Source organism: Poecilia formosa, unplaced genomic scaffold, assembly GCF_000485575.1.
Source record: "Poecilia formosa unplaced genomic scaffold, Poecilia_formosa-5.1.2 Scaffold28, whole genome shotgun sequence".
NCBI lineage: Eukaryota > Metazoa > Chordata > Actinopteri > Cyprinodontiformes > Poeciliidae > Poecilia > Poecilia formosa.
Genome location: NW_006799967.1, coordinates 2,923,115 through 2,947,662, shown reverse-complemented (window position 1 = coordinate 2,947,662; position 24,548 = coordinate 2,923,115). Strand labels below are relative to the sequence as shown.

At 38.4% G+C, this 24,548-nt stretch overlaps 1 protein-coding gene across 2 annotated transcripts in view; it reads left to right on the top strand.

Moving 5' to 3' along the window:
* Positions 1-24,548, top strand: part of fibcd1b (fibrinogen C domain containing 1b) — a 162,337-nt gene that overhangs the window by 99,593 nt on the left and 38,196 nt on the right. For both annotated transcript variants that reach the window (XM_007548923.2, XM_016669901.1), the window contains one exon: positions 10,306-10,402. In XM_007548923.2, the coding sequence (XP_007548985.1) occupies positions 10,306-10,402 (97 nt within the window). The remainder of the gene's footprint in view (positions 1-10,305; positions 10,403-24,548) is intronic.

Genomic DNA, 24,548 nt, shown 5'->3' with positions numbered 1-24,548 from the left:
GCTGCGTAAAAGCAAGTCCCCTGGTACTTACATTTTCCTCATTTCTTTATGGGTGGAGGTTTGTAATCATATGAAGATTTTATTGTAGCCACCACAGACTATCATCAAGTGACATCTGTTGCCAATGCGCCAAACATACGAACATAGTGTGCTCACTGTGCATAAATGCCAGGAGCTAACAAGCTATTGGCACGCTTCCTGTTTTCCACGCGGTGACGTGCCAGATTGTAAATCTCCCAGAATCAGCTTTGGAGTGCCGGTGTTGATTCTTTCCTGTGTACTTCTCTGTCGGTTCGGGTGTCCGTCTGTGCAGGCTGCAGGCTCCCCGTAGTTGACAGAAAGCCTGCTGAAGAGCTTAAAGCTGCTTGTTAAGTAGCCTTCATCTACTGCAGAGATTACAGGCAGCTTAATGTGATCATGCCAGTGCAAGCGCCCCTTGAGAAAGCGTTGGGCGAGATGGTCGTTAAGGATTGCGGATTGGCTTGTTAACGCCTGCTGGTCATTACCGTTTCTGCTTGAAACTCAGTCTGACCATGTAGCAAAACACAATGCTCCGTACGTGTGTTGTAGTTATTTCTGCGTGCATAGGATACATTTAAATCGTTCTACAGACTTCTTCCTGTAAAGCTTTTGTCTTTGTTCATACGTGTCAAGAATTGAGAGGTGGTAGTGATTCGAATGGGGGCTCAACAATCAGAGTTTACTTGACTGAGGAGGAATCATACAAGAGAGATTTTTTTTATTTTTTTTTTTTTATTGTCCATTACTTTATACTTGTGAGGCAACTGCTGTGCCTCGGAAATATAATTACTTAAAGTCATCTGGATGGTGCTGCTGCAGATGTGCTCGAAACTCAAGAGATGGAAAACTGGTTCTCAGATTTTGTCTGATTTTCAATATCTGACTTTCTAACATGTTCTATACTAGTCAGTACTGGTTTTGTGTAAACAAAATGTTTTTTTGTTTTTTCTACTTTTGGGATCATTTGAAATTTGAGTCATTTTAGCATGTTTATAGAAGAAAGACCTTCCTCTCTTTGCCTTTCTGAGCACTCAGCGCTGTGGTTCAGCATTTCCCCAGATTTTCAGTTTTTTTCTTCTTGTTTTCAGATCATCAAGCAAATTGTCAAATTGTAATACGGTAAAATGCTGCTTTTAAAAACCATTTCATTTGTAGAGCGAAAAAGGGGGCATCCAAACCAAACTGGTCTTATCTGATAAGGTAATTGCTTCCCTTTTCTAACCATGAAATAACTGTGATTCACCTTTTTTTTTTTGGAAAGCTGAGTTTAATTCCACTCATTGCTGCCTAACCTGCACATTCAGTAAATCAGTATAACAGAATCTTTTTCTTAACATAAAGAAGGCTAAAATATTTAAAACAGAAACACTCCATACCCAAATCTGTACAAATAAAAAAAAGATGAAAGAAATAATTGAACTCTATTTCAATTATTGTCATATTGAAATATATATGACATATATTGTCAAAGGATTTGAAAAGTTTTCAAATCCTTTTCTAAGGCATGTAGACTCACCAAAACCTTCACCGAAGTATTATGTGGAATGACGAGACAGAAAATGAAACTCTTTGAAGAGTGTTTGACCTGTTGCATCTGGTATAAAACTAATATGGCATTAAGAAAAAAAGAAACATTTCACCTATAGTCCAAACTGGTGGAAGTATGTTGGTTTGAGGTTGGTTTGCTGCTTCGGGACCTTTTCACGCAAGACCATGTTGGCTTTGATATATTTTACTTTCATAATGAAGTCAAGTGAAAATAGGAATTTGTGCAGATTCAGGTTTATTTCATGGCAAAATTAGTTCATTATGAGACCCACAAGCACAATCTGTCGGGAACCAAATATTTTTGATAGCTCTCTATTTATGCTTAACATCTTATATTGGTGATCATAACTAGCATGGGAAAAATTACTGACAGCAGATTGTGTGTGTGTGTGTGTGTGTGTGCGTGTGCGTGTGTGTGTGTGCGTGCCTTGCTCGGTGAGTACAGACCGACTTTCTAAAGGACTGTCAGGATTTCCTAGCCCAACATGTTCTTTGACAGAGATTAGACACATTTAAAGGATAAACCAGGACACAACTTATGTAATGTCTTCACATTTTTCTTATCTCTTAAAGTTTCACATTCTGTTTGAGTTGGGGCTTGAATAAAGAGTTTGCAGGCCTCTGTAGAAAATAGTTTTATTTTTAGAGGTGTCTTAAATCTTACTCAACCTCCTCTTCTTCCCACAGTAACAACTTCACATTGAATAGTGTGCTGTCACTGTCATCTGTTGGTGCCAATGTATGGTGCATTCAGCATAAATATAATAAAGTATATTCATAAGACAAAGATTGGACTTTTAGCTATCAACTCTTAGATATTCAGTCAAACTCAGTCACTATTCTAGTCACCGTTCGATCGCAATTTGCAGCTCTTTCATAAACATTTTCTTCAAAATCCTTCTCTCTTTTCTGCTACATTTGCTGAACTTCTGTGCACAGGTTTTATCATATTATGCACAAAGCATCTCTTAACAAGTTTCAAATGACTGTGATTTTGTTTTGTTCAGCACAAAAGACCAAAGCTGAAATTCTAAACATCTTCAGTACTCAGAAAATCTACAAAAAGGACGGGCATTAGAGGAACAATTTTCAACTTGCATAACAAGTAAACATGTTAGCAACTTCATAAGATATTCCACTGCAGCGTTTCTCCTAATCAACAGAAACCATTTGTGAACAGTTTAAAAGTGATGCAGAGGACTTGGCTACACACATTATATTGCTACAACATAAAGAAGGCTCTGCTGTTGATACAAAAGGGTGCATTTATGCAATAACAATGAAATCTCACAATATTGTGGGCTTCAGAAATTTAATTTTCCTCACACTGACGTGTCGTCACTGGAAACATGTAAGGCTGTGCCAAGCTAATTTCTGAAAAGGTTGCCGTGGCAAGATGGGCTATTTGTACTTTTGGATTAAGTTGGAGCTGCTTGTAAAAAGATTTGGGTACCCGAGGAACTGTGGGAAAGAAAGGGATTAAGTCAAAAGTGTAATATGTGGGTAACAGATGAAAGGTTTAAGAGCTTCAAAATGAGAGCAAATAACCGCCATCCCTGAGTTCTTCCTAATATTGACTGTACTAAAGTCAAACACAAGGAGAAACATCATAATAAAAACAGATAAATGAACTAGAATGAGTATTCTTGAAGCGTCACATGTTTATCTGTCCCAGGAGAACAAATATATATTTAGTCGTGGTTCCAGTAGGCAGTGTATGCAAGTCCTTGCTCGGCGCTTAACTAAAACGGCCACTCTGTCACAGCAGCAGATCTGACTGGGCTGTATGTGCATGCCTGCAACGACGCCTGCCCTGCAGAAATAGCTTGTGACCTTCTCTAAAACTCCTTTGATGTGAAGTAGAGCCCCCCGCTCCCTAGCCAGACATTGTGTGTAAGGAATTGTCAGTGGGGATGTTAAGTCGCTTCTCCGTGGCAACGACATTCCTGTATCCATGTATAAGAGGTCTGGTGAGATGCCACGGCAGCCAAGGCTCAATAAAACAAAGGCAATCTTAGCCAGTGCAAGCACAGCAGCCGTAAAAGTGCAAGCATGCAAATTTTCAGACAAACACTTGAACTGCATGACAGATTTTGTGTTCCCTTAATGGTGAAACTTGACAATCTGGTGGTGCTGACAACTCTCTGCGCAACTGTGTGGATCAGATTTTGAAGCAAGTTCTCAACAAACAATTGTGACCCAAAAGAGAGCATAGCCGGTGTTCAAATGCATCTCTGAAGGCTGACAATAAAAAGGAAAATGCAAAGCAATATAAACGAGTGATGGGTAGAGGAGTCAGTTTCGGCCAGAGGTTAAAGTTTCTGCGCAGGGTGAACTGTGAGGTGCTGCATATGATGTTGGATAGCATAAATCAAAAGGAAGATGAATAGGAGAGATGGACTGTACGTGATAAGACATTTGGATGTATAGGGATTTATAGCACAGGACCTGGCATTTCCCAACTAACATTTCTGCCTACACTGCATTCAGCAGGAGAAAGCATAGCTGTGTGCACAAGAAAAACAACCCCCTTAACTATCTATATGCACCCTAACTGCTTATGTCTACCCTCTGTACAGTACTTATCAACTCTAACTTAAAAACACAAACCACTGCATGGAGCACGAATGCTTTATCACACACCTACCCATACACAATTTAAAGTAAAAGAGACTTCAGCAGTAATGTCCAAATGTCTTTTAGTGAAACAGGTTTTTAGTTTGGGAGGTTCTCCAAAGTCTGATTTTAGTTTGATTTAGGGGGTACGAGTCCCTACAAGTGGATCAAAACAGCATGAAGCCAGGTTCATTCTTTTAAAAGACATAAAATATATTGAATGCCTTTAAAGGATCATTTGAAGCCCCACCCCACCCCCCAATCCCCCAAAAAACAACATGAAACTGTAATTGCTTAAGTCATGCACAAAGACTGTACACAGCCAGGGAGTCATTCTAAACAAATACGTTATAAAGAAAAATGAGGTAAACAGAAGAGAAGCTGCACACAATGCAATATCCTCTATATACTAGCAATATATCCACAGAGTGAGTAGTTGGTCACAGTTGTATATTGTCTTGAATATACGCTTTGCTCCATACGGCTCAGTGCTGCCTGCTTTATTGTTGAGTTGCAGAAAAAAAATAAAATAAATAAATAAAATATATATACACACACACTTTTTGACCTGGAGCAGATTTCTGGAATCACAACACACAGAAGTAGACATTTTGAAAACCAAAGAAATAGTTTATTTTTGTCAATGTTTCTGAAAACTGAAGAAATACATTACCAGATAAAGTACCTGATCAGGCTATTTTTGAAATTATCATAAGAAGAACTAATGCCATAACTGATGTACTAATGCTGTTCTTCATATGTTTGTATTCTGTTTCTGATGTATGATATAGAGTCGTTGTTTTTTTATTAACATGGCCGATTTCTCTATGTTCCTTAAGTCAGCTGTGGTGCTTTCAGTCCCTCTCAGTCAGTTGGAAAAAAATAAATAGTAAGACTGTTTCTACAGTGAACAACCTCTGTACACATAAAAGTGACTAGACAATTTTAACTATGTGCTCAAGCTGTAATACTGTCACATTTTTTGATAATCTGATACAAGCCCACACAACACTACTTCCCTGTATATTGGTCTCACTATGCATATTACTGAGTTGCTCAATCTGACACTGCAACATGTCCTCCGTCCCCCCTGTTCCACTTTAACTCTTAAAGAGACATTGCTTGGTGTGTCAAGACCTCACAGAATCCAACCTTAAGGGTCAACATGCAATTAAACCTTAGATTTTCTCTCGCATCTTGCAGAAAGTCTTGACATATGGGGAGCTTCGCCAGCAAGGCAAGAGTGCTGACCCTAATATGAACTGAACTACTGAGGTTGAGTCCAGCTTTGTATAATTACAGGCAGTTTCTCACTGCTACTGGAAACCATGGTTCCATGTAGCCACTCTTGTGGATGGATGAAGATGTTTAGAACTGGTGTGCACCAGCAGTGTCTCGTTCATACAAGAGTTGTTGCTGCAGACAATCTTCAAGTGAAAGTGCTGGTCAGAAATGTTTGCTAAAGCACACCTATGGCATTCAAAGATATCTACAGACCTTGAGATTGTATCAGGGGTTGCATGACTTCATAATCTATGTCAACTAGTCACTGTGACTTCATAGAAACATGGGAGGAAACGTATAGTAGCTTTATTACCTCTATCATCCTAAAAATGCACACTAAAGACAGCTGGACAGAAGTCTAACTTGCTGAACAAAAAGAACAACAACAAAAAAAAAATAATAATGCCTTGTACTTTGGTGGCAGTGGAACATTGCTGTGAACTTCTGTCACTGTGGTCCAAAAAGCTGCACACAGTTCAGTTTGACGTTTTTTTTTGGGGGGGGGTTTCTCCGAACATGGGCAGGTGCTGATCGGTATGGCATCTTTATCCAGGAGTCAATTTATGTTATTAATTGTGCATGTTGGAGCATTACAAACTAAGGTTATTGTAAATGATTCACCTTTGATTACAGGCGTGCCTATCGAACAGATGCGTTAAAAAAGTCATTTTTCTAAGTCCAGTTTGAACTCTCCAATATGAATTTGCAGAAAGTTCTCCAACCCTGTAAATACATGAGTAATTCAGCTGTGGGTATTCGCATTGTCCAAAATGTTCATGCGAGGTTAATTCGTTACTGAAAATTGACTTTAGTAGTAAATCTTTGCAAGCAGCGTGGTTTGTTCTCTCTCCATTGCCCTGTGATGAATGGGTAGAGGGTGTACCCCACCTCTCACGGATTGATTTCTGGAGATATGTACCGGTCCTCTCTGCAATCCTGCAAGTATAAGCAGGCATAGAGATGGATGGATATTAAATATCTTTCTTTCTTTTTTTTTCTTTTAGGTTTTATCGGCTCTAGTGGCCTTGAGAGTGGTCAGACAGGAAAGTGGGTTGTGCGAGCGAGGGAAGACATGCAGCAAAGGTCACTGGTGATGGCCATGTATACGGGTTTGTCTGTGCTACGCTCGCACCGCCCGACGGCCTGGATATTAAATATCTTTATCTTGTACAGAATATTCAACATAAAAAAATCTGTTTGTAACCACCATGGATTATTAAAAATAATAAGGTATTATATTTACCCCGCCAGAAACATAAATATGCATTTATAACCCAAGATGAAGAGTAGAAATGGGTCGACACCAATTAAAATCAAGTCTTTAATGAATTTAACTAGGATTGCTACTTCTTTTCACAAACCGAAAGTTTGTTTTTAGCAACGTTAGCTTAAAAGCAAGACAGATAAGATGTTGACGTTTAGTTCTGAAATGTGCTCAAGTCATATGGAGCTCAGTTTGAGAGACATCCATATGGTCATTATCAAGCTAGAGCTAACATGAACAGTGTTTATAAACTTTAATAGAACATGTTCCATAAACGTCCATGAGTGTTAAATCATATGCATCTTTTTACAAAAAAAAAGGTTTCAAATATTTTAGTACATCTGAAATAAGGCAAAACTAAAAAGTTACTTTTGAGCTAGATGCAAGAGCTTGTTTTTAGTCAATAATTCTTAGAGATTTGATTTTTTTTTTTTAACTTACAAGGATTTTATTTTTATATTTGGAGGGAGAATAAATCTGCCAGTGGAACAAATACTTGATCTATAATCAACACTAATTAAGATACTTACACTAGAAGCAGGACAAAATAGCAGGATTCTGTTTCATGCAGTCTCTTGATGGCATCAATAACTAAAACAAAAAAGTGAACTTGAAAGCTAATTTTACTCCATTTTCTGGCATATACTGTTGAAATCATTTCAAGGCATTCATATGTACTGTGCCTAACATTACCATGACAACCAGTCATTTGTACACACTTGGGTAATTCAGAGGGAAAAATGTTAATCATTTTCTCAAATGATCCTCACTTGCTTGCTGAGATAAAGATTATTTATGACGCTCAAATCCCAGAGCTCATTTCTAGGCTGAGCATCCAGTCTAAGTCCAATGTAAGGACTTTTATTTTAAGTCTAATTTGCAGATTTGACTCCTCATCTGCAGGTTCTCATTTTTGTGCAATGCACACTGTTGTATCTGGGTATTTTCCTCTTACAATATAATCCAGGATCATCTTCCGAAAGAGTTGTGTGACATTATTTCCTTTTATGTGTTCACTGACACATTATATGATTTTTGCCTCTTAAACTTGATACTTTGAGAACCAGAGGTGGAGACATTGACAGTTACAGATGTACTGAAAGAAAATGTCATTTTGGCTATAAAATAGTTTTCTTCTCTGTCAGCTCATTCGACTGCAGGAGGGTGAAATGGAGGCAGGTGATAGGAAGGGCTGTTGCTTGAAGGCAGAAAAGTTGCCTCATCTTCTTTGGGAAAGTCCTGCTTTCTGCTTAGATAATCATGTGTAGAAAAATAATAATAATTATAAAAAAAACTTGACACAATAAATCAGTGAAAAGGAACAGGTGGGCTAGACCTCATGTCTGCTTGCTAACCTTCAGCACCCTCATGAGATTTCCACAACAAAGGAAACGGCGGATTGACATCACTGCAGGTATTCCACTGCAAACCTCATTAGAGGGGGCTGAATAATGGCATTTGATTGCAATTTCAAGAACAAAACGCCAGTGGATGTAAACAGCCTGTTTTGTAAGCCTTTTAGCTTTTGACTTCACCTCCTCTTTCAGATTAAAATCTCTGTTGCACCTTATTTAAGTGAGGATAACTATGCTAAAATGAGCCTTTACTGTTTTGCAGCAAATGGTAAATGCTCAATAAAATTCAATCGGACAGGAAGAGCGATGTCCTTCAGGTTATAACCTCGCCGTAATGAGAAATGCGACTGGGCAGTTGGTGTGCTGCAGTGAGGCGCATATGAAGGTTTTGTTTGTTGTTTTATTGGTGGTACATGAATTTTGTAAGCCAAGTGACTATTCTTTACAGGTCAATAAAACTCTGTTTTACCCCCCATGCATGAACCACTGCTATTTTAACAAAGCCCTGTGGCATCTTTGAGGGTTGCACAAGGTTTCCTTTGTTGTCTATAATCTTAAGCTTCTACTGCAGCAATATAACACACCAAGACCAAACTGAAAAAAAAGAATCCTGACAGTTGGACTGGACGGTAACGTTATTGCACTTTAAATTCACCACGTTATTTGAAGTCCGCTGCCAGATAGCTCTGTTTTTCACGTCCTTTTAATTTCTTTTTTTATGTTGGACAAGATTAAGCCAGAGCCTGCTTGCAGTTTCTATCAGCGATTTAGACAAACGTATCATAAGCACAAATGTAATATTCATTTCGGGCTTTCAATTATACATTTGAGCTGTTCTCTTCTCTGGGTGGCCTCCTACAAGATGGAACCACAGAAACAAGACTGAGTGCACATGAGCAGATTTACTGCAAATCTTTTTTCCAGCAGAACTTAATAAAATTAAAAATACAGACTCAGGATGAGGGGAGGAGTAAATTATTTTGTCACAATCACAAGAAGAATGGTTAGAAAGCACAACACAGTTCGGTTTTGCTACCATTAGTTCTGTGAACGAGGTGAATGCACTTCCTCAAAACTTTCTTAAGTTACTGCTAGACCATTTTATTGTGTGTCGACTATATTACCAAATGTATTTAAACACCCATCCAAAATAGTTGAACTCAGATATTTCGTCACTTCAATCACAGTATTTTTTTTATTATTTTTTTTAGTTAACCACACTACTTCCAGAAACACAGGACGCGTCTCCCTCAGAAGCCCAGCAAATTGAAGTAAGGCGACATGCTAGGATGTCGCCTGTATGTCCCCCATTTGTTCCAGTTCCACGATTTGTAATGACATTGTAAAACTAAAGGTTAGAAGACGATAGTTTTTGATGTGATAAAAAGAATACAAAATTCACGTTCCCTTTATGTTGACAACAAAAAAGAAAGCTGCACGTATGAAGATGATGTGGATAAATGATGATTAACATATTTGAGAAAAAGACTGTTACGTGGGATAAGGGGGTAATGGGGATAATTGCTGTTGCTCAGCTGGATTTCTTTGTCGGTGCAGATGTTGAAAGGAAAAATGGCCGTCTGTGCCATCTGGTAGTCTTTGGGAATGTTGGGGGATTATGCATGGCGAAGATGCGCCGTCTCAAGAAATTTCGTTTGCTTTTAAAACATTTGCACACCCCTCTAATCGTAGCTCCCCAGTTATATTCACACATTTTCCTCTTGAGGAACACGTTTCTAATTTCCTTTCATCGGCTCGTCACATCAGCGGGTTTGGTTGATATTTTAACAGGAGACGCCAATGCGTGTGATGCATGTGCAAAATCTGCTATTTGCTTATAATTGCATTCTTTCTTTCCTCCTACTGAAGTATTTGTGTCTGCGTGTTCAGAATCATTGTTTTTATGAATATAATCTCTGTTCTGGGATCTCAACAAAGTATGCAGATTCTATGGCAATTTGTTTCAAAGTCAGTCAAGATTTAATGGATTCTCTTTATTAGCTTCCAACAAATTGCCTTTTTAGCGGAGAGAGCGTTTGCATTATTCATTAGCGAAAGAGCAAGCATTTATGAGTTCATTTAGTTTAGTTCTACTTGAGCTTAGCGACGATCAGTGGGACAGAGAATGACTCATCATAAAGGATGATGAAGCGCTCTGTGTGAGATGAAAAACCATCTGACCTCTTTGTCTCTCGTCTTGCTGTCTCGATCGTTTAGGTGATTCAGCGCAGGGAGGACGGCTCGGTTAACTTCTTCAGGGGATGGGAGTCATACCGTGAAGGATTTGGCAAAATCACCGGAGAACACTGGCTAGGTAAGTGAATCATTTAGTGGTTTTTGGCACCGTGCGAGTAGACGCATATGTGCAATGGGGCTTGCAAATTCAAGTGAAGCGAAATCACCAAAAGTCGGATTAGGTTGGATGCACTGCACCTTTAGCTACGACGTTATAGTGACGGGCAGCAGAAGTGCAGCAGTCTGCCTGAGAGAGAGAAGAAAGTAAGTTAGTGGAACAAGACAGAATAATAGCCAACATAAAACAAATAGTTGATATAGAATATCTCTTAAATAATTTCATTGTGCCTTTAAGGCTGTATCAATAAAGAAAACCACTTTAGAAACAGCTTTAATAAACATGACGCCTATTAAATACAAGATGTCTGTACAACAACAAATTCATGCCTTGTTTTTTTTTTTCTTTGTTTTTTTTCATATGCCAAAAGCACCTCAGAATCATTTCCTATTTTAGAGTTACAAACATGTCAGTGATTAATAATTTTGCTGGCACCACATTACATTTGTCCTGAAATCTGACAAGGAGAAACTGCCAACAGACGAATGCCTTCAGATGAAGAATTTAGCTTTTCCAAAGCCAAATTCTTCAGCTTCTCACTTCTCATTAAATGGTGTATTTATTTATTTTTCCATAGACGGGACTTGTGTCCATCATTGTCCTTATTTTTTGGATCAGATTCAGGTTTGTACTCGGAGGCATTATGTAACACAGCACTTGTAGATGTTTCATAAGAGTAGCTACTGGACCTCAAGACAGTTCAACGTTAGCTGCATCTTCTGGACATGTGAATTGAATCAGATTTTCATATTACAAATTACATGCGCTGTGCTTATTCTCATCATCAAACATATGCACAATATCTGAGAAGGGCATAAGAAGTATAATAATAAAAGCTTTAAAGACATGGAATGTCTTTAAAGCAATTCATGTAGCTCAAGACTGCAGTCTGAGATGAAATTATAAAGATCAGAATTTAATTTAAATGTCATTTAAATGATTATGGGGATGGAAATGAAAGGAAAAGCTAACTAGGCTTGCACCAGTTTTTGTTTTCAAAATCTATAACTACTTTTTATTTGCCATACTCAACAAAAGCAACAATACATACAAACAAATGAAGATACCTTTAATGCACTACTGGACATTTTAAACATTTTTTGGAAGTTTTTATGGATTTATGGATTCACTCAAAATACTTCAGTTAGATTGCGTCATCAATGCAGACACAGCGGCATTCAGAAATGCACATCCCTGGTAAAATGAACATTTTTAAAATGAACCACCTTATTTTAGATAAATAAGGCGGTTGCAGCACCGTGCTTTGGGGTTGCTCTTGTTAGATCTTGCTGAAGCGTCTGTCAAAGTGGATGAAGTTATAAATAATTAGGAATGCCTTTACTTGTCTGCAAGAAAACAGAAAATGAAGAAGGATTTCGGTCTTCAGCATCACAGTGAGTCCAAGCATACGTACAAATCATTGAAACAATGACTTATTTGTAGGAAATGTAACATTTCTTGTTGTAATATTTATTTTGCAGTGAGAGTAGTTAGATCTTCTGATGCATTTTAAAATTTGGATTGGGATTGTTTCTATTTTAATATATAAAAAATATATACAGTAGTTGCATAAAAATATTGTATTTATTGTGCAATATTAGTAAACATCAGAAGTTCCCATGTCAGAGACCAATCAAACTCGCTGCATCTCATCACAACTAATTATCACTTTACTAATGCATTGGTTAACTGTCCCATGCAGTTAACAAAAAGTACTGAAACAATCTTACTGATTTCAGACGAGAATCTCTTGGATGTTAATCACACGACGATAGATAGTCAAGCACCAACTCTTGCGGTCCTGATCCCAGAATCTGTGGGCTGCCCACTCACCACATGCCACACATACTGTGACTGCTGTGTAATTCATGGCTAGCTGACACAGTGAAGCTGCTATATGGCGATAGCAAGTTGAAGCTGATGAAGTGCCTTCCTGTCATGACTCACTTTAAACAAACTTCCAGAAAAGCAATTTATCTCATGGGATATAGAAAGCTTCCTACTATACAAGATAAATATTCAAGGAGCATTCACAGGAAAAGAAGAAAAAAATAAAAGTGTCAGTAATCCGCAGCTCCATTCAGAGACAATTTCATATCTTTTGACACGTAACTGCCAATCTAAAAAGTAGCCACAGATCAGCGTTGATGCTTCAGTGGAGCAGTAATGAGCTACTTTATCACCAACTTCCTTCCGTCTTCATCTTTGTAGTTCGCTCAAGTTCACACTGGCAGAATAATTAGAGCTTGAAAAAGCCTATTTCAGGACGAACACACAGCTGGTCATGGTCAAGGTCACGGACGTACCACAGCATCGCTATGGTTCTCTCCCATTAGCTCTGTAGATTAAAGCCCTCCTTCATACATGCAAAATATTATTTTAGCATAAATCCATGGATCTTAATAAGTGTCAATTGGCAGCTTTGGCAGGCTGTCATGTTTTTTTTTTGTAACGTATGTATCATTTGCTTGTCTTTGTTTTTTTTGTAACTTATGTATCATTTGCTTGTCACTTGAGAAAAGAAGAAAAATTGGAATTCATAAAATGCGGGTGGGTTTGAAATTGAAATGTTACTTTTAGAGATAAATTGGCAAATACATATGATATCAATGAACTCTAAGAGCCTAATTTTGACATGTTAATAGACGGGTGATAATACAATAATAAAAACTAAATCAGCAAAGACAACTAAACCCCTAATATACGCCTGTTTGTTTTAAACACACTTTTATATAACAAAGGGCATTCAGTTTTCTTTTTTCGTTTGGACGGGCCTCCAAAGTACAGTGACTGCTTTTCTGCCAAAGTAGCTGACCAATTAAAGTGCTACCTTAATCACTCCTCGTCAGCAAATCAACCCAATGGGTGATTCAAAAGGTCACAAATTACAAAACCAGACATGCACTGATATTTTCTTGTGACCTAATCAGCCTATTTTGCACTGGACCAGGGTGGGATCAGCCGTACGGAAATACAATCCGATTTCTGTTCTTCTCAGTGAGTTAGTACAACACTCTTTGGTGTAGAAGTCTTTAGATGTAGTGAAATCCTCTATAAATGACACTCTAAGAAAGCAATCAGCGAATACTGGTTTTCACATTTAGTAATCCAACAATTTAAATAATATTTGTGCCTTTAAAAAAAAAAAAAAAACATGCTTCATTCGTGTCACACCTGTAGACCTCGGTGAAATTTCGACCTGATTCTCAGAAATGGTTTTGTTCTTGCTATGTAACTAAAACAAACTCCAGATTCTTACTGTAATCTCATTCTGCAAAGCGATACCCACAGCACCTGCAAATCGCGTCCTTGGTGGACTGCTTGTATAGCTTATAGCGTTTGCAGAGTTTATATGAATTAATGGAGATCTAGGACTCTTTGCTGACCTGAGGACTATTACACTATGCAGTCCATAATAAAAAAACATGTTTAAAGTGCCAGCTAGTTGTCCCTGTGGTACGCTGTAGAAACTCGGTAGCAATGCGGAAGGCTCTGGGTTTAGCGGACTGAATTTAAATGAGCCAGCAGGCCACTTTGAACCTGTCAGAGTACCCTTGCTCATTCAGGTTGTGCTGTTGTCTCGTCACCCCCATCATCGATTACCCTTTGGGCAAAAATGAAAAATGGATTTATGCTTGCCTGTAGCCCAGGCAGAAATTCGTTGCTGGTTAACTTCCTCCTGACCAAGATTGGCCACTTTTGTCATCACCCGTTTCTGAAGGACAGCACATTTCTCATGACCTTATTATCCTGTTTACTCCGATTCTCATTGGATCTAGTGAATTACTAACATGCAGATACGTATTACCATTCGTGATGGGAGAAACATTAAAACCAAAACGCAAAAGAAAAAAGAGAAACAACAATACGCCTGTCCTCTTCAGCTGATAACGTCAGAGCGGTCAACTACTTTATGCATGTAGTGTTTAATTGAAAAGGAAGAATTTCCCCTCCTCCAAGATCAGAAAAGATTCCCTAGTTTTTTGCTCAAATGTCAAAGTCATTTCTGTTTTCGCAGCAGTTCCAAGGTAGAGGCGAGGAGGCCAAAGAAGCACTGGATTAAACTGTTATTAGTCCATTAAATGGAAATCAATTCTTATTACAGCATGGTTGTTACTCAGACGGTGTCATACTCTGCTTTTCTGGTCGAGACCCCTGCCCTCTCAAAGAATGCTGAAGAGAGCCACGGGTGACGCTTTTCTTTTTTCTGCCTCCCACATGAGCGGTGGAAAAACTGTCAAACTCGAACACGCTGGAGGAATCGAAAGACGTAGTGTGTTTTGAAACTCAGCTAAAAATCTGTTCCTAAACCTCGGAAAAGAATATAAACCGAAACCCCTAGAAGGAAAGTACATACTGATCACATCATCATCTGAGTTTTCCTATAGCTTCATCGGGAACTTGCCATTTTCCTGCTGCAAATGTGTAATAATTTTGTTTTGAATTTTTTACATTTTACTTTTATGTTTGTATTCATGCAAAAACACATATGTTTAAATGCATTTTTTCCACCTTAAAAAATTTTTCAAAATAATTAGTGTTGCAATACTGTTGAAGCTAAAACAGAAGGAAGAATATGATATATGCATGCTGCATAGATGAATACAAAAACTGAATGCATGCTCCTGTCTGCAGAAAACACCTGACACTCTGAAGTGGGACACAGCATTTCTATTGTCACTTTAAAAGCTGTTAAACAGCCATTTTTCCAAGGCTGCTGTTGGCTTCACGATGTGTAATATGGGTTTAAATTAGTCTGATTTAATCCCAGGGAGGGTAACCTAGATTTCCAGGTGTCCTGCTAGAGCAGCAGAATTGGTTTGTGGTGGGAGCTGCACCTATTGCCGTGAACAGACATTTTCTTTGCGAGTTGTACGTTTTTCTTTTCTTCAAATCTTTCTCTTTCTATGTGCGTGCATGCATTCATTTTTTTTTTTTACTGGTGTTGCATCCTTTGCATGAACATTCTTTATCAGATGTCTTGTTCACCACTTTTTGAACAAAAAGAAAAACAAAGTCTTGCTTTTTGTCGAGACTCATTAATCGTGCTAAAGGTGAATCAAACTTTGTATTTCTACTAAATTTAAAGGGTAAAACTTTATATTACATCCCTACTTAACTGAGGTTAATTGCATTTTTACCTAATTGTTTGAGGAATTCTGCCAAATTACCATTTTTTAACTTCTTTGAACCATATTCAGTTTTATGAGCTCAAGAATCAGATTCATTATCCCTCACTGTTTTTCTTTGTTCTTGTACTGTGCTTCTATTTTTATTTTTTATTTTTTGTATCTCCCAGAAAAAGCCCATTGTAAAAGTATTTTGGCATTCTACAGTGAAAAACTGGGATGTTATTTAATAAATCAATATACATTAGCATATAATTGTGAGGTGGAGGACAACTCTGTCACTGCTGCAGCTGGAATTCTTTGGGGAAGTCTCTGTCAAATTTTCACATAATAAACCTAAAATGTTAGCGTTTTCTTCTGCGTGTCTTTAGTCTCTGAACAGTGTTTATTTTTTAATCCTTGATGCTGATTCTAAATGTTCTATGAGTGGCCAACATTTGACCTAAAGGTTTCCAGTGTAGCCCAGCAATGTGTTCAGGGTCACATCTGATTCTTGTTTTGTCTTGTATTTAACTCTATCCATGTCTGTGTGTGTGTGTGTGTGTGCGTGTGTGTGTGTAATGCTGTCCTTGCCAAGTACCTTAGGTAGTGAGCCATGTCTTGGTAAATTTGCAGTCGTGCTCAATTATTTAAGCTGAACAGTGGTCTGTGAGATGTTCAAAATTTAACATATTGTTTCAGAACATAACCCCACTTTAGTCTTGTCCACAACTTTTTCCCTGACCTGTCTGCTGTTCCTTTGTCTCCATGAAGCTGTCTGCCCACTAATTCTTTTCAAAGTCCTGCAATTTACTTTCATGCAAATTGTAAATTTTATCTACCACTTTAATTCCTTTAAATTTCCATTTTGCGTTCCTGATTTCTGATGGTTTCATTTCCACTGTTACGAGAACAATCTCTGATTCCTGAAAGAGAACACCTAAACTAATCCTACGTGCGCTAAAACTGAAATGTTTGCAGATGTTTGCGTTGTGGAGTGAACTGTGGACATTTCTAGTCATACGTATCATAAGTGCATTGATTTTTGCTGCTCAGGCCCAACAGAGTTGGGCATTACAACAAACAGAGCAGATATGCTTTTACATCTAAAGCTCCATCAGCGAACGAACACACCTGATTAAGGTTGACTCTACTCGGTAGATACACTTATCTCCCAAAGTGTGTTTACTCTATTATGCCTCCTCGTGTTTATATTTTAATATATTTTACATTATAGGAGACGGATGCGCCTTTCTGACACCGAAAGCAGGAGCGTGTTGATGTTATGATACGATATAAAAGCTGTTGCTCTCAGTTTCAAGCTGTTTCCTTTAGCCTTTGTGTTTACTGAAGGAGATGTTCACCTTTAATCTGGTTGTGTTTATATGCCTGGGCAGCTTTGGGGTGCTTGGCTGCCCAGACACAGAGGACGGAATCAGAAAACACAAACCATGCTCTCATTATTTGCTCAGCAGAATAAACCTCTGCCAGTGTCTGCACCAATCCTCACCGTATTCTAAGTATCCCACAATGCACTGCTTTGTCAAAGTATTGAAGGGTGCTTGGCGCTTTGTCTTCCATTCAGCTCCTCATCAGCCCTACTCTTTCAGCCCCAAGACTATTTGAGGAATAAGGTTGCTTTATAGTCAAAAAAGAGAGAGAACTTCATCAGGCGAATCCTTAATATCCAAAGACGGAGATGAATAACAATAAATCCAGCCACACTGGAAGGGAAATAGCTCAAAAAGAAAAACAGAAATCATACCTATCGCTGGCCCCCAGCCACTCCCTGTGCAGCCTCCAATTTCAGCTGCCTTCCCCTGATTCTTCAGCACAAAAAGCCCGAGGCCTGCAGTGACAAAGTGGCTGCTGACTTCACACAGATCTTCAGTTGAGTGAAATTCTGTTTTGCTTCAAATTGTCCTTGATAGCCCTGAAATGAAAGTCTGAGGAGAAAAAGAAGTGGCGAGGAGCCTTTTTTTTAAAAAAAAATTTTTGGGATACTGATTTAAATTCTGTGATGATTTTTTTTTTTTTTTTTTTTGGGATACTGATTTAAATTCTGTGATGATTTAATGTAGTGGATTCATGTTGAGAGTTTGGATTTGATCAAGAGGGAGACAAAAACGCTAGAGGTGTCATTGCAGTTCTGTGTTTTTGGTTTGTATGCAAGATGTGCGACATGCTCTCCTTAAAGTGAAACATGGTGGTGGTAGCATCATGGTACGGGGAATTTTCTTCAACAGAGACAGAGAATCTGGTCAAACTGGGGCGGAGGATCAACTTCTAGCAAAATACACCCAAAGACTGCAACCAGCCTATCCCTGTATTACAATTAGTCAAGTAAAAGTGTAGAAGAAAATTAAGTTCAGAATCAGTCACGAGGCTTGAAAATTGCCGTTTGTGTTTTATATCCAATCTGACTTGCTTTAGCTGCTTTGTAAACAAAAAATAAATAAATAACACTTACTCTACTGCTGCCAAATCTGGTAGAAATGTGGTTCTGCAAACTGTTGCCTGAGGGGAGGCGACTACAAATGTGTTTAAAGCCAAACATAATTTAATTTCCACTTTACAAGAGTGCACTACTTTGTAGTGGTCAATCAGATACAGATTCCCAATGAGATACATTAAGGTTTGTGGTTGTAATTTAACATTAAAAAAAAAACAAAAATCAAAGGATCTGAATATGTGGAAAAAATCCAAGAAGAATGAAAAAAGGAGCCTGGACCTGCATCCAGTGTGATTTGTGAACCGGTTCAAATGCAGCTTTTAGATTTGCACACCGGCCCCCTCTGATAACAATGAGTCACGCACTGATGTTGTTAGAAACACTTACGGTCATTAAATACAGAATCAAAGCAAAACCAGACAACACAGAGAAGAAAGCTGAAGATGGAACCTGCAGAGCCTGTCATGTCTTCGGCTTGATGATAAAAAGGAGAATTGCAGATTACGGTTTCATCTCAGCAGGTGGATTTGTATGTTTTGTTTTGCTTCATTCTAAAGTGAGCCAAGTATTTCCTTGTCATGTCAGTTTCTTGTTCCTTATGCATAATGGAGATCTACAATGCACAAATTGGAAGCTGCGGTATTTATAATTCGGTGTTTTAGAAATGATCGACATCAACAGCGAGGCTGCATACAGAGAATCCATCATCTTCCTCAGCTCACACGTAAGACTTCTGCTTTGGATCAGGAACTTCCATGTACTCTTCTACCTTTTTTCTAAATGATCCCAGATATGGGGACACAAGTCTATGCACAGCACAGAATAAAAATAAAGTGCAATCACTTAAAGCTTTGGAAAGAGGATGAGCAAAGGGTGATTTTTTTTTTTTTTTTTTTTTTTTTTATTTGTAGAAAGGCATAAAATAAATAATATTGATTGTATATTCTCAGAGAAATGGGTTCGGTCTTGGAGCGGATTTTTTTTTTTTTTTTTTTTTTTGTGCCGCTTCTGGAAGGTCATTCTTAATTATCCGTGTAGATTTTCACTTTTTCAGGCTGTGGTGAATCCTGTGTGCTTAAGTAGGACAGCAGGACTTGCTCTTCACTTGCTCAGACGTATAGCCTTTCCTCAGTGACCTTCTCTTCCAGTTGACTGCGCTGGCATTTTTCTCAAGCGGTTTTAAGACAATTGTAAGTGTCCAGGTTCTCCTGATTTCCCCAGAATGTAAATGCTGAGAACATTGTACCAACTTTGCCAGCACGGTAGTGAGGAGCCGTTTCACTTTGTTGTATTTTTCTATATTGCTTTCTCTAATATTCAGTTTGTGGATGGGATACCAATACCTCCAAATTCTTCAACTTACTCAAATCCACAGCTGGATTATTGTAACATGGACACATTTTACAATGAACGTAATGTTAAACAGGTTAACATTAAGTTTCTGGAATGACCTAAATATTAAGCTATTTATAATGGAAGGACTGTGTTTAAAATGTTTGTTTGTGTCAGAATCGAGCTAACTCCACTCTACTAATTCTGTCAAGAAGAGTGATTAATAAAAAATCCAGGAATAAGCCTGGATTTTTTTAGGCACAACTTGTCTAAGGACATTTTCTCAAAATGTAGCGTGGGTTGAGTGCATGACATCATTCCTGCCTGTACTTTTAATTTGACACGAGGGCGAGAGCAAATCTACAACAAAGTCAAACTCAGACACCTAACACTGCTGTCAGGGATGAGAAATAAATGAGAGTCCATTATTAACTAAATATAATTATCTAGAACTTGAGGGAAAACATAAACCTGTGCCAGAAGTAAATAGAAAAGATACATTTAACTTGGACTGTGAGGAATAAAGTTTGTTTCCATTGCAAATTTTCCAATAGATGAATAAAACAGCTGTTCATTCACACCAGTGAGCTGTTACAGGAAACACATATTTCATCTTAGTAAGACGTGTCCTAAATGATACCTTCTGGCAAATAATTCAGATTAACTGACGGAAGTGGACCGATATAACACTCCCACTCTGTCCTTTTTGCAAGATCTAATCTCCACTGGTGAAATATACGCCACATAGTGGTTCCCTTTTTTTCTGAGAATAATCTAATCCCTTTTCCCACATCTCAGTAATGCTTTCCCTGGAAAGCTCACTGCAAGATCTCACAGGGCAAAACGACGACACGTGGCCATATGGAGTGTTTTAATCTGAGAAAACGCTGCTAATATAGTTACTCAGCTGTTTAATAGGCCAGCTGTAGGAGACATGAGCTGAAAATGAGCATTAAATTCACTTTAAAAGAAATAAAACAAAACAAAAAAACAGGTGCAGCCTGAGGCGGCTGGAGCAAAAAGTGAAGTAAACTGCTGTGGGCTTCATCCCCCTTTCTTTTTTTTTCTTTTTTTCCCCAGTTTTTGTCATTTTCTATAGCAAGAGTTCCAAATCAGACACAGAAAAGATTTTCCCCAGAGCAGAAGTGATTGTTGAGTGTTACACTGACATGCCAGAAACTTAGAAATTGCAGCTTTACATATCTGTTTTTATTTGAATTTATTTCAGTGTAGAGTTGGTTTCACTCATGAGCCTCAACTCCTTTGGTTCTGCAGCCTTGTTGTGATCTTTGAAAACTCACGTGCATGTGGGATATTCCTGGTAGATTTGTGATTCACTTACGGCGTAGTGAATCCCATGTTTACATTTGTTGTGGTAGGACAGAAAAGGCTTTTCAATGACGTCGCCTGAAGAACCTGATGGACTGCAGATGACTGGAGGCCTGATGACACCAAGATGCCACTCTTGGCTTTAGCTCTCCTGCTCTGATCTACTGACCGTTTTTCATTTCCATTTTTATGCTTATACGTAGTGATAGAGATAAACAGAGGGCCTCATCTGCCTTACTGACCTTTTTTGTTCTGTCATAAGGCAAAAATAAATAATTTCCAAGTGCAGGTTTAAGTATAAAGTAATATATAGTTTAACGTGTTTATTTTAACTAGAAGTAACATTTTGAAATGGTTTAACTTGAATTCGAGAGAGAATCTATGGATGAATCTACAGATTAGGATGACGGCAAGGAGACTTTTCAACCTCAAAGTCCTGGAGCACATCACCATAAATACATCTTCAAAATAAGAAGGGTTAATTGATTCCCACAAACATTTTTTTCCCAATAATTCTTGAGAATTGCACATCATTTTTTGAATGCAGTTATTGAAGTGAAAAGTATGTTATTCAGTTTTAAGATTTTGAGAAATGTATGCATCTCTTGCTGGCATGAACCATATTTTAAATCTAAATCTGCCAAGGATGCTAATGTAGTCCTTAGAAGTGCATAGATACAAGTTTTTTAAAAAAGCAAATACATATAAAATATGTTTATTTTAAGGGAATTATCAGGGATGAGAACATTTGAGCCATCTGGGGATTTTTTTTAAATAATTAGCTCTAAATATAATTACTCAAATTAAAGTTTGGGTTTATGCAAGACTTGCAATGTAAGATATACTATTGTAAAAGAAAAATAAATAATCCTAGGTAACTTGACTTTTTGAACAGATTTTTTTTCAGTAGCTCCGTCTCAGACTGAAATGCATAAAATCCACCTGCAAAACGACCGAAGAGATGACAATATACTCTCAATAATTTTGAAACATTCAACATCTTGTCTAGTTGTAAACAGCTGGCAATCCTGTCTGACCTTTCAGCACCGCAAAAATAAAAATCACGCCTTAACTGTTCCCTTATGATTAATATTCTTCTGGGATGATTCCCTGCAGTGCACATGAGAGAGTAGTGCAGCAAGGCTTCGCCGCGCCGCCTGGAAGTGCTTGTGTATCCGTCAAGCACCTTATTGCGTTCTAATGTTCCTCAGCCAAGCGTCTCATAAAAGAAACACAGCCGTCACTTAGAGACAACACAGAAATATGCGACCTTTTCTTCTTCTTATCGCCTGTCTGTCACCAAAATTGCACCGAATTTTGCTCGGCATTACAGCATTAACCACTTTGCATCCTCTCACCTTTAGCAACGCGAGTGCTGTAATTGAACTCTCAGCTCACCCTGAGATTTCTAAGCTTGTGTGATTACAGGGAGATGAGCCACAAAAGAACAGGCCATTTTCAGTGATTGTATAGAGATGTGCGTGGATGAGAGAGTTAGCGAGGGAAGACGGAAAACAGCCAGTTGGATGCTTATAATTTAGACGCTCGGTTGTTTGCGTCAGCGCTAAAGAAGTGACGGCCGCCTCGCTTCAAGAGGTCAGACTGGAAAGAATGAGGACGTGAAGCAGGTAGACGTGTTTACTAAAAGATACTGGAACTGCACAAAGCAACTGAAAACCAGACCAACAATCTGACTCACACATTCACTTGGTGATTAGCAAACACTATGCAATTACCAAGAACGCTATTAGCCTACAGTTTTTTTTTTCCTCCCCCTTATGTTTTTCTCTTTGTAATTTTCCTCTTAAACCTTTTTCTTTTTTTTTCTGAGGTCAGATTTTTTTTTTCTTTCCTGGTTCTGTGAAAAAGCACAGGGTCTGTGGCAATTAGCTCCCAGGCGGTGGAGCTGCTCGGCGCTCAGGGAAGCAGAGGCGCCACACACAGCAGGGGAGCCCATTCATCTTCAGTTTGGCGAGAACAGGTTGCCCACAAACACACACCAAAAACAGCTATACCATGGGACTGAGGCTATAGATGCAATGGATCCAGAAAGGCTTTAAAGAGAGTGCTTCCCCTTGTTCGCTGTGCAGCACTTTTAGTAACCAGCATTGATAACAGCTGCTTCTCTGCTATGCTGGACTGATTCAGAAATGTCTATGATGTAAGGCTTTTTTTTTTAAATACTGATGCCGTAGAAAAATAATGCTTCCCACATTGACATCCTGTAAATTTGACGTGATCACCAGTTAAACTAGCCTGCTTTAGATTTTTTTTATTTTTTTTTATTTTTACTCTTGGATATGTTGAAAAAGTTAATAAAAAGTAGTGCAACATCCTTCAAACAACTGCTTACCACTTCTACTGAAACACTTCAACTATGACGACTCCAATAGCACATCTGTGACCCTTGCTGTCTCACTAATTCAGCTAATGGTTATCTCGGTTCCTAGATGATGAGTTGGGCCTTTAATTATATGAAAAGTAATAAAATGAGATGGTGATCTCCTAAGAAGCATGGTCATCATGACACAGCCAACTCCACCCCATTTTGCTCCAGTTTCTGTGTAAACGTTTTGCAACAGCAACACATCAAATGCGACGGTAGTTTTAAGGGTTGAAAGTAAAGACAAACTAATACAAAACCCCTCTTATGAGCCCAGTCACCTCACGCTTGCAAAGGATAGCGGTAGAGCATTCCTTTGACGCTCAGAAGTTTGACGTTTTCAGTTCCGGTGTTGAAATACAACATGTACGCCCACTGAATGGGGAAATTGTAGCTCACAAAGCCACCCTGAACTTATCATATCATCCAGTACGGCAGAAGAAGGCCAACACAAACTAATAATTTGGCCGTCTGATGGTTGAAAACCCATGAAACCACTGGTACACACAGCACTATGAAAGATTTGTCTCTTTTGTGTTATGACACCATCTCCAAGCTCCAACTTCGGCCACAAATCCAGCAGCATTTTCTATCGCTCGTTGCAAGTCTTGAACAAAAGATTATTGCTTTCTGATTTATCTTAGGCAACGAAACTACTAAGTAAAATATCTGTTTATTTAGAATAGTGGTGATTGTTTTTATTTTTTGTTTTTGTTTTTTAGTAACCTTATTGCCTTTTTCTTCTATCAGAAAAAAAGGCTACCTCATTACCATGGAGTGGTGCCAGCATCATATTGTGTGACTGCCATTTTTCAGCAGAGACAGGGAAGCCAGTCAGAGTTCATGGACAGATGGATGGAACTAAATATAGGGCAGTCCTTGGGAAAAGGAGAAGAAAAAAAAAACTGATTGAGGCTGGTTCACCCATCCAACAGACAGCACACCATACAGGAAGTACTATAATAGAATAGCTTTGAGAGTATTCATATTTGTTAGAAAGGCCGAATCAATTTCCAGACTCCCAGCTGAGAATCTGTCGCAAGACTTTGAAATCCGTGGATCCATCCCATGGTAGTGGCGCGACTTGTTCAACACAAAAGATCAAAATAAGAGAGCTCATTATCTTCAGAAATCACATCTAAACGCATCACTTCTATGGCCAACACTGGGATTTCATTAATGTTCGCCGTAATCATAAGTTACATGGAGTTCATCTAATCATTACTAGAGGCTGCATATTCCTGAGATGAAACCATTTATATTCGCTGCATCAACATATTACACGAGAGGATGTTTTTTGGTTGGAAGGATTTTTTGAAAATTAAAAAAATAAAAAAAAATAAAAATTGCAATGCAGCCATACGGTCCACATCTTTACCATATGCATTATTCCACCCTTTTTTTTTTACTCCTTTCTTTCCCTCACACACCCATACATAAAGACATCCTTGCACACATTTATCCTCCACAGCCTGGCTCCATCACGGAGCGGCATTCTGAATC